This window comes from Anarrhichthys ocellatus, unplaced genomic scaffold (assembly GCF_004355925.1).
Source record: "Anarrhichthys ocellatus isolate YVR2014 unplaced genomic scaffold, GSC_Weel_1.0 scaffold85, whole genome shotgun sequence".
Classification (NCBI taxonomy): domain Eukaryota; kingdom Metazoa; phylum Chordata; class Actinopteri; order Perciformes; family Anarhichadidae; genus Anarrhichthys; species Anarrhichthys ocellatus.
Window position 1 is genome coordinate 318953 of NW_022280115.1, and position 15337 is coordinate 334289.

At 40.4% G+C, this 15337-nt stretch overlaps 1 protein-coding gene across 1 annotated transcript in view; it reads right to left on the reverse strand.

Moving 5' to 3' along the window:
* Positions 1-261: 261 nt before the first annotated feature.
* Positions 262-15337, reverse strand: part of LOC116398536 (protein Niban 1-like) — a 33512-nt gene continuing 18436 nt past the window's right edge. Inside the window, exons 2-14 of the mRNA XM_031874907.1 lie at positions 13000-13130; positions 11179-11316; positions 10966-11083; positions 8895-9056; positions 5521-5636; positions 5291-5395; positions 4622-4784; positions 4296-4471; positions 4065-4211; positions 3842-3952; positions 2832-2939; positions 2614-2725; positions 262-2082 (exon numbers count right to left, since the gene is read on the reverse strand). Coding sequence (XP_031730767.1) covers positions 713-2082; positions 2614-2725; positions 2832-2939; positions 3842-3952; positions 4065-4211; positions 4296-4471; positions 4622-4784; positions 5291-5395; positions 5521-5636; positions 8895-9056; positions 10966-11083; positions 11179-11277 — 2787 coding nt within the window. The 5' untranslated portion in view covers positions 11278-11316; positions 13000-13130 and the 3' untranslated portion in view covers positions 262-712. The remainder of the gene's footprint in view (positions 2083-2613; positions 2726-2831; positions 2940-3841; positions 3953-4064; positions 4212-4295; positions 4472-4621; positions 4785-5290; positions 5396-5520; positions 5637-8894; positions 9057-10965; positions 11084-11178; positions 11317-12999; positions 13131-15337) is intronic.

Below are 15337 nucleotides of genomic sequence, written 5' to 3' on the forward strand. Positions count from 1 at the left end.
CTCATCACGCATTATAGGAGAACACTCAGAGCTGTTATCTTGGCAAAGGGAGGCTGCACAAAATATTAAATGAAGGGGTGCCAATAATTGTGGCACATATATTTTTGAGAAAAATATTTGTTTCAGGATAAGAATTTAATGTTTCTTTCAATTATGTTACTTCAATTAAAGGTTCGATTTTTGTGAATATTTTGAATGAAAGATCATGAGGATAAACAATAAAGACATTTTTTCACAGCCTGTTTTGCTCATTTTTACTAAAGGGTGCCAATAATTCTGGAGGGCACTGTATGTACCTGTATGTATATGACGATCTCATTAAGTTTGAACATACCTGCAACTTTATAATGCCATAATAGGTTAGTGCTGGCCAAATGGCCAACAAATCAGTGAATGCAGCTTTGAGATCATAGGGTGTTTTTAAGCCTTTATTGGGTCATTTTATTTATTTCAGTGTTAGCAGAAAAATAAAAACAGCAAATGTAAACATGAGAAGACCAAAGAATTTGTACCTTTCATAAAACAAAAATGCTTATTAAAGTATGTAAAAACAATGTTTTCTTCTTCTTCATGTAGTAGGATAAATGTGATGCAGTAGCCTAATAACATAATGAGCTAACCTTCTTTCTCTTCTCTGGATTTTGTCACCTCACTGTACCATTTCATGAGAAACTGTGAAGTAGGAGACCCGGTCGTCATAGTATCGTGTCTGTCAGGCTGTGTGGCTGCTGTTGGGACAGGGGCCGATGACTGTCTCCACTTCGGTAATCTCAATCACAAGTTCTCTGATGATCGCCACACTGTCCAATGGCAGCTCAGCAGCACTCTCTGGCTGCGGATCCATTGGCTGAGGGCTTTGGAGAACCTCCTCCTCTTTTTCCTTCTTTCCTACTTTTTCTGCATGATCTTCTGTCTCCTTTCCTTCCTCCTCCTCATCTTCTTTTCCTTTCATAGTCTCAAGCTCACTATCTTTCTCTTCATCGTCTACCTCGTCTTCACGCTCTCTCTGCTCAGTGGTTAAGGCAGTGGCGCTCTCTGCTGGTGATTCAGATGGTTGGCAACCTTCGCCTCCTGATTGGGCTACACCTTCCGTCTGCCCTTCACTGATGTCCCCTTCTTTCCCTTCTCCTTCCTGTGTCTCTTCTTTCCCTTCTTTGATTCTCTTATGTACCTCTTTCTCCTCCGCTGCCTCTGTCTGGTTGTCTTCTTTTACCCTCTCCACCTCCCAGTTGTCCTTTATTTCTCCCGTCAGGTAGACAGCTCTGTCAGTGGGCTGCTGTGGCATCGTCTGCGTTATAGAAGGCGCTGCGGAGTTGCAACCGATCACCTCGCTTAGTGACCCGAGGCTGATTTTCGTCGGCCTATGTGTCCCAGGTGGCTGTGACGATGAAGGGCAGGGATGCTGGACAGTTGTGCCTTCTGTCACTCTGTCTGAGGTTGAGAGGTCAGGTGTGGCAGAATTTTCAGGCGTCGACGATTGATCACTTTGAGCACATTCAGTTGGGACATCTGTGGCCTGGGACAGAGTGGACATGGAAAGGTCGGGAGAGTCTGGGATGGGATTAGTGGAATCTTGGTTAGCAGGTGCATCGAGTGCACCGACTTGATTTGTAACAGCCGCATCAGAGTCAGTTGTGGCTTCGTCCGAAGGCTCAGCTGTTGTCAATGTTGTGTCGGTTCCAAGCCGAACTTCTCCTTGTGGTTCCTCGAGGCAATAAGCCTCCTCGGCTGCAGATTCATCAAACTCTTGTGTCACAACGATGACAGGAGACGGAAGCACCGCGCTCTGGGCACAGCTTTGAGCGATACTGCGTTCAGATTTGACATCGCCGTTAAGATCTGGGTCACTTCGAGGGCAAACCTCAGCTGTGACCGTCTGACCTCCCTCCTCCCCCACAGGAGCAGGTTCTTTATCGTCACCTGGCGGCACCACTGAGGAGGAGGAGTCTCGAATGGCAATGGCGGGGCTGCCTAGTGGAGAGCGAGGTGGCGTCTCCCCCTGCAGACTGTACCGACTAAAGGTCAGATCTGAAGTGTCCAACAAGAGACTGTTGCTCTTCTTACTGGCTGCATCCTGGACCGCTGAGGAGACGGGAAGACAGGTATGTTCCATTTAACATTGATCTTTATCTTCAGAGACGTGGCCTACAGGACAGAGCTGCAGCTCCCATCAATGACACAAAGGTCATGTACTTTCAAGATATTTGTGGCTCTTTTTGACCCGAAGAGTTAACGTTCTACAATTACACATAAATCACATGTGGGGAGCTTTTTATGCCTGATTGTGTCACGGTGTTTTAGGCAAGATGAATACTGACTTAAATACAGGGGAGTTCTTTGCTAGAACTAAATTCCTGTAATTCGGGGAAAACAGCATTTAGATCATTGTTGGACTCTGCAGAGAACTTAACTTCACCCCCAGGTCTGAGCCTAACTCCACCACTGCAAACTTTAGAAAAATGACAAAAAGTGGGCAAGGGGCTAAGAGATGAAACCCAGCCCACTCCACTAATCTTCTTGGTGAAATTGAATCAATTCAGAAACAAAGAATATCGCAACATAAAAAGAAGAAGAAAATACACTGTAATAAAGATATACAGTGTGTGTTTTTACCTGTCTCTATCTCCTTACTGAGCATCTTTCTCAGCACATCATCGTAGACATTATGAACCAGAATGAAACTGCTGTAGTCTGAGAAAATGTACTGCTCAAACTGCTGCAGCTCCTGGACAGAAAAACGCACGTAGAATCAATGAGAGTGAGTATGAACGTTGACACTGTAATGTGTACGAGACAGAGTGGGACAGACTGCAGCAGTGTCTTTGACCTACACTGATCCACTTGCTGTCCATCTTCCTGGTGAGAGCAGGCAGAGTGATCTCTAGTAGAACTTCCTGGTAGAGCCTCCTCTGGACAACTCTGCTGTCATAGTCCAGCTGCTGCTCTCACACACACACACACACACACACACACACACACACACACACACACACGATGGTGATGGCATTTAGTCGTCTCAATTAGCCACTTGCTAGCGACCGCCTTTTTTAAGACGCGTAAAAGCTTCAGAATTCACAAGTATGATATTTAACAAATCGTTAAAATCTTTTAAGCGTGTGTTAATTACAGACCAATTAGGTCATCTATCCAAAAACAAATTTAAATAAAAGCAGAACCACCAAAAATGCTGACTCATTAGAAGGTTTTAGGACTCATTCCTGCACCACTGCAACATACCATCACTTCACTTCATCAAAGTGAAGTGATGTGACCATTTCTGACCATTTTTGGGTTAATTTTGTTCTTTTAACATACAAAAGAAATGTCAGCTAATAGTAGTATAGAAAGCAAGAAGTGAGACGGTATAAAAGAGCAGTCTGCTAACATAAAGCTAAAGTAATCACAGCCTACAGATGGAGTCAGCGGAGCAGCATTGCAGCTGTTTTGCTGCTTGTATCACCATTTGAAATTTCTTTTGCAAACATAAGAAATGATTACCCTAGCGTGACAGAATACGCTTGCACATTGCACTGCATTGCACATACAGGTGCATATGTGAAAATGCATATACACCAGTTGCCTATACAGTATATAGGATTTTGTAAGAAAGGTAGAATCTTTTTTTTAAATTTCATACCTGTATATTCATTATAATTTCTAAAACAGCACTTTTTCTGCATATCATTGATCCTAAACAATTATCGATATGCAGAAAATAATGATCTAGCTCACACATTTATTGTGTCACAAAGAGGTGCATGACATGTTGATTTCTTATGCTGAAAAATCATTTCATGCCACATAATTCATTTGATATTCTATCTTGTCATTTGTTTTTTACCTTCAGGACTCGTTCTTTGGCTCTCTCCATCTTGACAGGGATTTGAGAAGGCTGCAGTCTGGCTGATGACTGGAGGAAGAGCTCTAAGGAGTGCACAGTGCTGTCCAACAGCTGGAAGACACAAAGGACAAACGCCGTGTTTCTCTGTGACACAAACGCTTTTAGTTGTATTGAATGTTACACTTTGCCAGCTGAAGGCCATGCCTCCGACACTGCTCCATACCTTCTCCATCTCCAGGTGCACAGAGTGAACCAGTCTCTGAGTGCTGCTCAATCCAAACCGCTGTTTTAAGTCCTCAAGTTTCTCCGTCAGGTTCTCCACCTGCCTGTAGCACGGACCAAGACTGATGGAGCGCAGCGGGGACAAGGCCTACAGAACACGTGCAAAACCACAATCATGAGCTCAAATACAAATTTAAATACGAATAAAATGCACATGTGCACATGCACACACCTTCTTCGTCTTCTCCGTTCTTCCATTTGTGTGTGTGAAGTCCATCTGTGTGTGCAGTGTGCGTTGCATCCCCTGAATCCCAGCGCTTATGTTTTCTGTAAGCGCTTCAAGGATGGAGGATATGTAGGGTGCTACAGACTCGCTGCAGACTCTCTCTGCTTCTTCAAGTACACACGCTGAAACACAAACACACATATTCAGTTAAACTGGGTGTTATTAGACAGGAAACTCTGATTGTAGCACCAGATATTGCGTTAAAAAGCACTGTTTGCTCTTCAAAAACATCAGATGATGTGTTTTCTAACTGAAGGGGTTAACTTTGGTACCTTTGACCTTCTCCTCCAGGAAGCAGTGAGAAGATATTATCTGGTCCAGGTTGGCTCTGATCGATGCCTGATTGGCTGATGCTGTCTGATGACACTCCTCCCTCAGAGCCTCCAGACTTGCAGTGAGTTGTTCCAGCACCAAAATGTAGGTTGCCTGCACTATCTATACATACACAAACACAACACTTCCGCTCAGTAAATATAAGGTAAAAGTATTGTGTTTCTAGTGCTGAAAGCTGCATGGAAAAAAACGTTCTGAGATTAATATCTAAACTCTGACAATTGATGCATCTTTCTGAGAAATCAGAATTATAAGATTACAATCAGAACTTGGAGGAAAGATATGTCTCAATACTTAAAGCGTTAAAGCTGCATTGCACTGAAAGCATGCAGTGCTTTTTGTGGCCCTCTTGCGGCAGCTTAATGTACAGCTCTTATTCAAATCGTTAGGGCCTAAACATTATAAAATGCACTAATAACTGAACCGACGCAAGATCCGGGTAATTTCATCAGAATTTTAAACTCAGAAGTAAAACTTTTTTTTGCTTCTTGCACCACTGAGCAACTTTCATAGGAATGAACGGGGCCCCGCCTCCAACACTTTATCCAGTTCTCTTTACACATCCACGCTCTCAACCTGTGTTGTGTTGGTGCATTAGTTTAACTCACTGCCAGCCACTGTCGTATCCTTTCAGTCTTCTTGCCCTTCACTCTGGACTGAATCTGACTCTGTAACCATGACAACACTTCCTCCATCACCTGGAAGGCCAGCACCTACACACGCAAACACAATTTGATAAGCAAGTTTACGAACAACCGCAGACAAACAGAAAGCTGAAGTGTGTGTGTGTGTGTGTCTCTGTGTGTCTGTTTATGTGTGTGTGTTTGTGTTTGCTGACTTGCTCCTCAGTGCCCTGCAGTATTTCCCAGGATTCATAGCATCCTTTGTCCTGTCGGTAGAGTCGGAGGGCTCGAACATACGCCTGGCTCTCGTAGGATGAATCACACCAGGGGTCTGCAGGAAGGACTTGGTTATGTTAACGAGGAGTTTGGTTCAAATCAAATCATCCTCTTCACTTTTGTGTATCATAGCTTGTTATATGTTCTACCTACAGTAAGTCAACTGCTTTTGTTTTTTTACATCTGCAGTAGTGTTTCTACTGTGTTCATTTGTCTGTCGTGTCGTTTTTATGAATAATATGAATGGCTCGTGCTCTAGCGCTGCAGTGTTGCTGGGTTGATTTGTCATGCTTGACATTTTATGTTGTCATATAAATATATGTGACTGGTTCTTGTGAGTTTGTTCTTGTCATTGTGTGAATTACATTGATTCTGACTTGTCCGTTAATGACGAAGCATCCCGTCATTGCGGGGTTATTTCGGACATTTGATTCTCTGTTTCAATCAGTAGGGAACAGCTAACTGCTGTTGTTTCCTGCTAAGCTAGTTTAGCTTAGCCTCCCTGAAGACACGTGCGGTGCCTCAGCTGTTTTTTGTTATTGTTCCGGGTTCAAAAGGTCACACAGTCCGTTGTCTCCCACCTGAGTGCAGTCCACCGAAAACATAATATTTCCCACAATTTAAGCTTCTGCATTTTCCAAATGCACTAGTATTATTCAAACATATTGTTCGGTTCGTAAGCCTCGTACCGAACGGTTTAATACAAATACAGAAACAAATAACCGTAGCTGTCGCCACAGTAGGACAGCACAGAAGGCCGAGGTATAAAATGCATGGCCTGCCACTGCTACCTAGTCATAAATTAACGAGGCTCTTGATAAAAAGCAAGTATATCTTAGGGTTAGGGCATCTCTTACATGTCATTCTCAGCCTCTCTCTACACTCATTTCCTGTCTTCTCTCTGCTGCTGGCTATCTGATAAAGTGTTGATAGAGTAAATGTGATTATATGAAAGGTAATCTATCTATCTAATATGTTTTTATGTGTTATTTTTTACTAATATTACTCTTTACGCTGTAACTGTGATGACGATCTTACTGTTCAGTCTTTACAGTTATTAGTTCTAGTGTTGCTGTGATCGGTGGCATTAAGTTTCACATCTCTAATTTTCAACATTCTGTTCTGTTTTTTCTATGTATTATCTTATTATTTCTTTTGTGGTCTTGTTCCCCATAAGGCTTTTGGGCATTCTTTTTTCACTAAATCGGTGCAGGATATTTGAGTAACAGAAAGCTCCCCTAATGCTGAGTATACTTCCCTTGTCATTAACACCATCAGTATGAATCAAACTAGTGCTGCTAAAAACTGAAGCACGCAGCATAAAATGATTGCCCAGCTGACATGTGATGAGATGTTGTCAAATGGTTAACGTATACACCAGCAATACTGTTTGAAGTAGAAAACTGAAATTGAGTTGACTGTAAACAACGATCTTCCCACTACTCATTTCTAATTATGCTTGCCTTCATTTGAACTAACCCTAACAGTCAGGGTTACACACACACACACACACACACACACACACACACACCCACACACACGTATTCAGCCAATGTGGGGACACAAATCCCTTTACCATTTATTTTGGGGGACCTAATGGGTCATATTTCCAAAGTATAACACATTTTAAACACATTAATTATTGAATAGGCCTTCAGCTGCTCTGCCTGTGTACTAACAGTAAATAAGCTGCTAACTGTGATATCCAACGTTTTGCACACCTAAAGCTACATTTATCAGTTTTTTTGGCCACTTGGGGGCAGAACTCCCAAGCTGAACGTCACATGTTTGACATGCTATCCCCTTATAAAGTTGCTCATATCTTAGCAAACAATTGCATTTTTAGACATCCAGCAGACATTAAGCAACATTAGCATGTGTTCAGGCATTGTTCATAATGCCAGCCCAAATCTGCGACTGGTCTGGCCACCTTGCTGTGTCAAATATTAAATCTCCTTCTCGCTCTGTTTTCATCTCCACCAACACGAGAGAGGGATGTATGCACGTAAATGCTCACCTATGTTAACCAGCTGGTCGCTAGCCTTGTTAGCAGGCTATTTGGTGCTGGGAAGGTAGTGTAATGGGAAAATAGCAGTCTGCTACCGCTGTTAACTAAGTTGATGAGAACGTTAATACTGAATCAGAACAGGAAGGTTTTGGGTCATTAAAAAACAACAACTGATGGATCCAAAGCCCCGCTCATCCTTAGTTACTGTTGCTAGGTCAGACAAGCTTGAAAAAAAGAAACATGGCACAAGCCAGCTATTGCTAATATTAGCTAACTTAAGATGCGACTGTGTACAACGTAATGTGTCTGGGACGATTATCACACCAGTGTAGTGTGACTTAGATTGTAATGTTACCTTTCAAACAGAAGAAGCATATCTAAGTATTGGAAAGGGGAACGTTGGCCAAGGTTCTTTCAGGTTCCAAGCTTGCTCAGCAGTTATTGGAGCACACAGCGAAAAGGGGTGGGACTTAGGAAGGGTCAATTAGGTGAAAGATGCTAAAAAGCTCTTTAGAGGTGAGGGGAACTGCAGAGATGTTGCCCATAGTTGTTCCACTCATTGTTTATAAAAAAATGTTTTTTTAATAACCATTTTATAACTATAGTACCATTTTTTTGTATTGTAATTCCTGCAAGTGTCTAAAGTAGGTAGTCACTGCTGGCTATCAGCGTGTTGTTTCCTGTTACTGCTGAGAATATCTCAGTTGCTGTGTAGATATGACATGCCGTGTTTTCGCAACTTTATGATGCAAAGTAAAGGGGTTGTTTTTGCTTTGTATCCTAGCTAACCACACAGGAAGTCAACAGCATTAACATTTGTATCTGTCACCAGGGCAACTGCCACCACATGAGTGACACATTCTAAAACAGGCAACCAGCAAGGGCCCTCTGCTACAGCAGGTTTAGATATTATAAAAACTCATCTGACTTCACACGCGGGTTAAAGTGTTGAGGCCTATTTGATTGATTAGAAGCCTTGTACCAAAACATTCCGAATGTAAACAGGAGCCATGACTTTTACCTAGTTTGGCATAAAATATGACATATCTGATATATTTAATCAATACATATGAAAAAATATAAGTGTTTTTTTCCAGATTTTTCTTACATTATACCGTGTGTGTAGTGCCATATGTATCCAGCACTACACCCCCCACAATTTCGCAACTTGCAAAAGATGTCTGCCATTATGAAATCACTTCCTTGTCTCTTTTAGTTTAAATATGCTACATATATCAAAAATAGATAAAGAACTAAGTATAAAAGTGGGCAGAGAGAAAATGTGCATGTGAGTATGTATTTTACCAAGGTTGCAGTGTCTAATGCAGGTCTTGAGAGCAGACAGGAAGTTATCTCGTTCCTCTTCCTGTTGGAACAGGAAGCAGGTGTGGCCCATATAAGGCAGGTGCAGATACACAGCAAACACATCTGGAGACGATACCACCGAAGAAGAATCCTCCTTCACTCCTAAACACACACACACAACAGTGTTACAGATGTGGGCTTGACTGTGTTTTTTCTCTGAAGCACGAATTAGTAGCATGAACCATGCTCAACAAAATAAAAGCAGCTGAGCTTTATGTTAACCAGTGACAGCAACACCAGATTCTTAATCATGCTTTTAATTACATCATTTTCTAAGAAGTCCTCAAAAAAAGAGAAAATAGGTGAAGACGAGAGTAGAAGCACACCAACAGAGTATTGAGTTTTGGGAACAATTCAGCTTTGGCCTGAAACAGGACTTGGGCCGTTTTGCACTCATTACTCATAGCATTTGGACTCAGTTGGTTTTGGTTTTGGTTATGTTTTAGTGCTGGGCAACGCCCAGCACTAAAAAATAAAAAATTTACTAGAAAATTTAATCGCGATTAATCGCATGGATTTTTTGCGATTAATCGCATTGTTATGGCAAAGTTCAATAATGAATTCAAAAGTAGTGTATTGCACACTTTTATTTTAAAAGTACTGCTATATGAACAAAAGGGCAATAACATTTGGTTCACGAGATGCAGGTAGCATGTTTTATACTTAATGTGAATATAATTCATACTTTGTTGGCATCTTATTCTGAAAACCAGATGTTCGTCTGAAGAAACCGGATGTTGTCTCACGTTAATCTTTCCGCTAACTTTCAAAGTCCTTCGCTCGCTCCCGATCTGTGCCGTTTAAATGCGTTTACCATGAATTTCAGCATATAGATGCACTAAAATGACTGACTATAGGATGTTTGCTGGCTTTTATCCCACTGTTCTTGTCAGCCTCTTGTTGTTATGTATATGTATTGTCTCTTGTCTTTCAATAAAAAATAAAAAATAAAAAAAAAAATAAATAAAAAAAATCATAATAAATTAAAACATGCGTTAACGCGTGATAAAATAATTGTCGGCGTTAATTAATGAATGCGTTAACTTGAAATTAACGCGTTAACTTGCCCAGCACTAGTTATTTTTAAACGTCGTTCTTCTCTCTATGCCAATTGTCTGCACAAGATATCTGTAATATTCAACATTAGAGCCCTACTTTTTTCGACAAATCTTTGAATGTAAACAATTGATAAAAAAATCAATGCAGTGTTTTTGAGAATAAATTCTCAAGTGTTTTGATATTTTCTTACACCCGTAGTAAACAGTAGATATTTGGCATTGATGTTACAAAGTACTCCACCAGCAAATAAATTAAAGGGCTGCGAGTTTTCACATTTTCCCCTGCAGAGCTCTAGGACACATATTCACATAACAATAATATCACCGCGACAGAATTGATCATTATTTACTTCATTTAGATCGGTAGTCTCAAACTCATCTTCACTCTGGGCCACATCAGCATCACGCCCTCAAAGGGCCGGTTGTAAATGTAAGACTGTGTAAATGTATCTACTCCCTAACATATTGGTAAATAACTGTCTCTGCATTTGATTATTGTTTATTCAAGTGTACATATTGTACATGCAGTTATATAAATGTAAAAATATATTTAAGCACATTTGTGTTATTATAACTTAAATCCTTTTAATTTAGGGTTAATAAACCCACATTACTCTATCAAAGTTGAGTTTGAGACCCCTGATTTAGATGGTCTTTAATCCTTGAACAGTGTATGTTTCATTATCATAAATACTTTGCCGTTATTAATGTAAACTGCACACAGCAGGCAGCAACATGTTGAACAAACTGGTCAGCCTGTGATTCCTCGAACCGAAGCGATGAGAGAGGTGAAAGATATAGCGTTGAGGAGTCCAGGAGACACTTAGTATTGCTCTGTTATTGTTTCTTGTGTCCATGTTCAACCCCAGAAATTCAAAAACTACAACAAAAAATAATAAAATAAAGCTATTGTTGAACACTATGTATGTTGTAAAACAGGAATAAGTTAATACCATTGAGTATTCCAGCACAGGTTTGCTCCAGGTGAGCCCTGGACTCCTCCTCCGTGGTGAACACACTGCCCCTTGCTGGCTGGAGGACCAACTTGGCAGCACATCCACGACCAAAAGTCTATAGGTGGAAACACAGACAACAATGTTCAGCACTCGCGTCCATAGCATTTATATTCTGAATATCATATTTTTATGTTTATGTGAAAGTGTCACCTCCATGTTTTCATGTATCTCCACTTTGTAATCTCTTCTCAGGACGGTGTATCTCTCTCTGCATTTCTTTCCCTGCTCATCCCAGCAGGAGAACTTCATGCTCCCTTGGTACAGCACTTCCTCCGGAGCATGCTGAGGCTGCACACACGCACACACACACACACACGCACACACACACACACACAGTAAACCAGTGTTGATTGACAATTGTTGAGCATTGTTTATGGACAGATTGATATGGGGTCAGATCAGTCTCAATAATTGCAAATGCACACAGAAAGACTCACAAATGCAAACAGAAAGATTCACAAATGCGCACAGAACAATTCACAAATATATTCGATTTACAAATGCACACAGAAGGATTTACAAATAAATTTGACTCACAAATGCACGCAGAACGATTCACAAATACATTCCAATGCACACATAAATTAAAAAAAATCACAAATATATTTCTGCATTTGTATTTCTGTGTGGATTTTTTCTATTTGTTTGTGGATTTGTATGCATTTATTTGTGGATCAAACTGCATTTGTTTGCGGATCGCTACACATTTATTTGTGGGTTAAACGTTCTTATTTTCAACCAATCACATGAGCGCAGTTCCCCCCTCCCCTCCCCACGAGGCTGCTGGCGTTAGAGTTGCGCAATTTGCGGAGGCGACAGGGCAAGCTCAAAGGCACTTCCTGTTGCAAACTGTCACTGTTTTGGTGCGGATTCCGCGGTAGTTTAGCCTTTATTTGTCGTTATTTGACATTATGTGACAATACATTAAGGTCCTTGAAGGTATGACTGTTGGTAGTTGTAATTGGTTTAGTAAAAAAAGGCCGAATTGTAATAGTATGGTTAGTCGTTTTTATTAGCAAGCTAATGTAGGCTAACATCAGTAGGTACTTGTTGCCATGGCAACGATACACACTTTCATGCAGACTGAAGGAATGTGAAGGAATATGCATTGTACTGTTTAGAATGATAGCAACCCATATAACCTATTGATTTGGATATATATACATACAGTATATGTATGTATATGTAGGTATGTATCTATATAAATATATTTATATGTATGTATATATTTATACAATTTGTATACAACTTTTTCTCTCTGTTTGTCCTGTCTCTCTCAACAGGACAGTAGTTTGGGGGAGGCAGTAAGAAGAACCTGATCACATGTTTTTTTACTAAACTAATTACAACTACCAACAGTCATACCTTCAAGGACCTTAATATATTCTCACATAATGTCAAATAACGACAAATAAAGACTAAACTACCGCGGAATCCGCACCAAAACAGTGGCAGCTTGCAACAGGAAGTGCCTCTACTAGCTGCAGCTGCCACGATTTGAGCTTGCCCTTTCTCGACTTCTGACCTGTCGCCTCCGCAAATTGCGCAACTCTAACGCTAGCAGCCTCGTGGGGAGGGAAGGGGGGAGCTGCGCTCATGTGATCGGTTGAAAATAAGAACGTTGAAAAAATGCATTTGCGAATCCAGCAACGTCAGAGGAGTCTCATAAAACCCACAAATAAATGTGGGGCGATCCACAAACAAATGCAGTTTGATCCACAAATAAATACATACAAATCCACAAACAAATAGAAAAAATCCACACAGAAATACATACAAATGCAGAAATATATTTGTGATTTTTTTTTTACATTTATATAAATCGTAATTTATTTACGTGTGCATTGGAATGTATTTGTGAATCGTTCTGCGTGCATTTGTGAATCTTTCTGTTTGCATTTGTGAGTCTTTCTGTGTGCATTTGCAATTATTGAGACTGATCTGACCCCATAGATTGACAGGTGCTCTTACCCTTTGTGTGAGCAATAGGCCCCTCCCCTCTTTTTTAGGTTCCACCTCCTGGTGTAAGTGTCCGATGTAGGCTGCTGAATACTGCTGATGGTAAAACACACTGAAGCTCTGGAACGTACTGTTGACAAGTCCTGCATGCACACACAACACATGCACATTTTTTAAAAGTCAAATACTGTATAAATAAAAGTATACTGTATTTACCTCTTTTTGCCTGGCCCTTTAAAAAAATAGTATTATTTCAACCTGAAAACTGAATATTCAGTTTATTCATTTATTGCAAGAAAGCATTGGTGGATAGTAACTATAGGTGGTAGATTTAGCTTTATTGGGGAAATTGAATATATTTTAGCTGCACAAATCAATACATGTATTTTAACAAAGAATTAAATAACATATGTGTAATGTGACATTCCCCTTGTCTACCTTGTTTTCAATAGTACTGATAAACCAACTGTACGCCACTTGCTCAGCGCAAAACGACAGACAGACAAAGTTCAAAGTCATTAGCTGCTGAACAAAGTGGATCATTTAGCTGCTAAAGAGCCAGATATTTTTCTCAGGACTTGGTGGAGACCTATCTGATTTGTAGGATGTAGACTGTGGGTATAAGCCTTTGGCTGCGTATTTTAACGCTATCTATTTTAAAGTCCTGTGCTTAGTGCTGCCCAAGACGATTGTGATTCATTTAAAGATAATACAAACAAGTCAGAACAAAACGGAACACAAAGGAGAGTGAATAACTTTATCTTGAGATGTCTTCCTCCCACTACAAAGGCAGTTAATTACCACATGAATTTATTTAACCCACACCACTACCCGCACATTCTCTCCGCTCAGCCCACTGATGTGTCGCATGCACTGTGGCAACAAGTGTCATCAGATCCTCCAGCAAATATCAGGAAAGTATAAAAAAATAGACATCGCCGAAGCCTAATGATGATTTTAAAGTGCATCCGCTCAGATTGCGCTGTAGCAAGAGGAGGTAATGTTTTAACCATGATGGCACTGCCCGACAAAAACTGGAGCTCAAACACTCCAGAAAAACTTTTTGATTCAATACCACCACGTAGAATGGTTTAATCAAATCAGTTATCTACCGATGCAATAAATACGTTAAGTTAGTGATTCTGGTATAATGGATTAAAACAGGTGACCATCCCACTGCTGCTGCTCTGAGTTCAGTTAGAAGTATAGAGGACATCTGGTGAGAGGAAGATAGCAGTTACATCACACACACACACACACACACACACACACACACACACACCCCGAATGTCAAAAGAACAACTTCTCTCCAAATCTCATCATATGTAATTTGAATGAGATCAGTCATAATCAGTTGTTTATCATTTGTTTACAGTGTATGGCCACTATCACACATTGTTTGGGTCACTCTGTAGGCTGACTTTGATCTTACACTCTGACACACACACACAGATCAGACAACCCATAATAATGTAATGGTTGGTAATGGCAGTAATTACATTGTAGGAGATTAGTGACCGGATGTGACTTTGCTGTGCTGATAACATGTTTAGGAATGCACACATAGAAATGAGACAAGCAACTCTCATTGCACATCACTCTTTGCTTAATTTGTTTTTTAAGTCCAGTCAAAGCAAATTTTGAGTTAAAATTATAATTTTCGTTGAATTTAAATTTTTTTTAAATTCAATGAAAAGAAAGGCTAACTGGTGGTTAATGTGAGCAACATATACAATCCCCACTTTGATTCTGAGAACCTTAGTTGCATGTCACACCCCTGCCCATTTTTTTCCTGTCTATGTCTTAGCCGAAAGCTATAATACACAGACCAACATCAATTGTTATGTTGTGCCCCCCCCATGCCCCCGCCCCCCAAATAAGAAGTGTCCAAAGTTGCAGAATACACTTTATAAATGTGGAACAAAGAGAAGAGATCTCCCAGTTTTACCTTTGATGTTGCTGATTTTAGCCTCATCCAACAAGCCAGAGGAAGATGCTCCCATAATGTATCTCTTTCCCTTCCTCTCAAGTGAAAAGCTTAGTTCAGCGGTCTCAATGTGTGCACACAGTTTACACGGGAAACCTACAACACACGTCAACTGAATGAGCTGCTCTAACATGTCAAGAGGTTTTTGCCCCGCTCATTTCCTCTGAGTCAGTGTGTGGTGAGCTGGGCGGTACTATTAAGACCTGAAGCGAACTCTAACAGCAACTTCAACATCACACACAAGTGTCACAGCCTCTTTTGCCGGTGAACACGGAATATATATACATATATATACATATATATATATATATATACATATATATACATATATATACATATATACATATATATATATATATACAT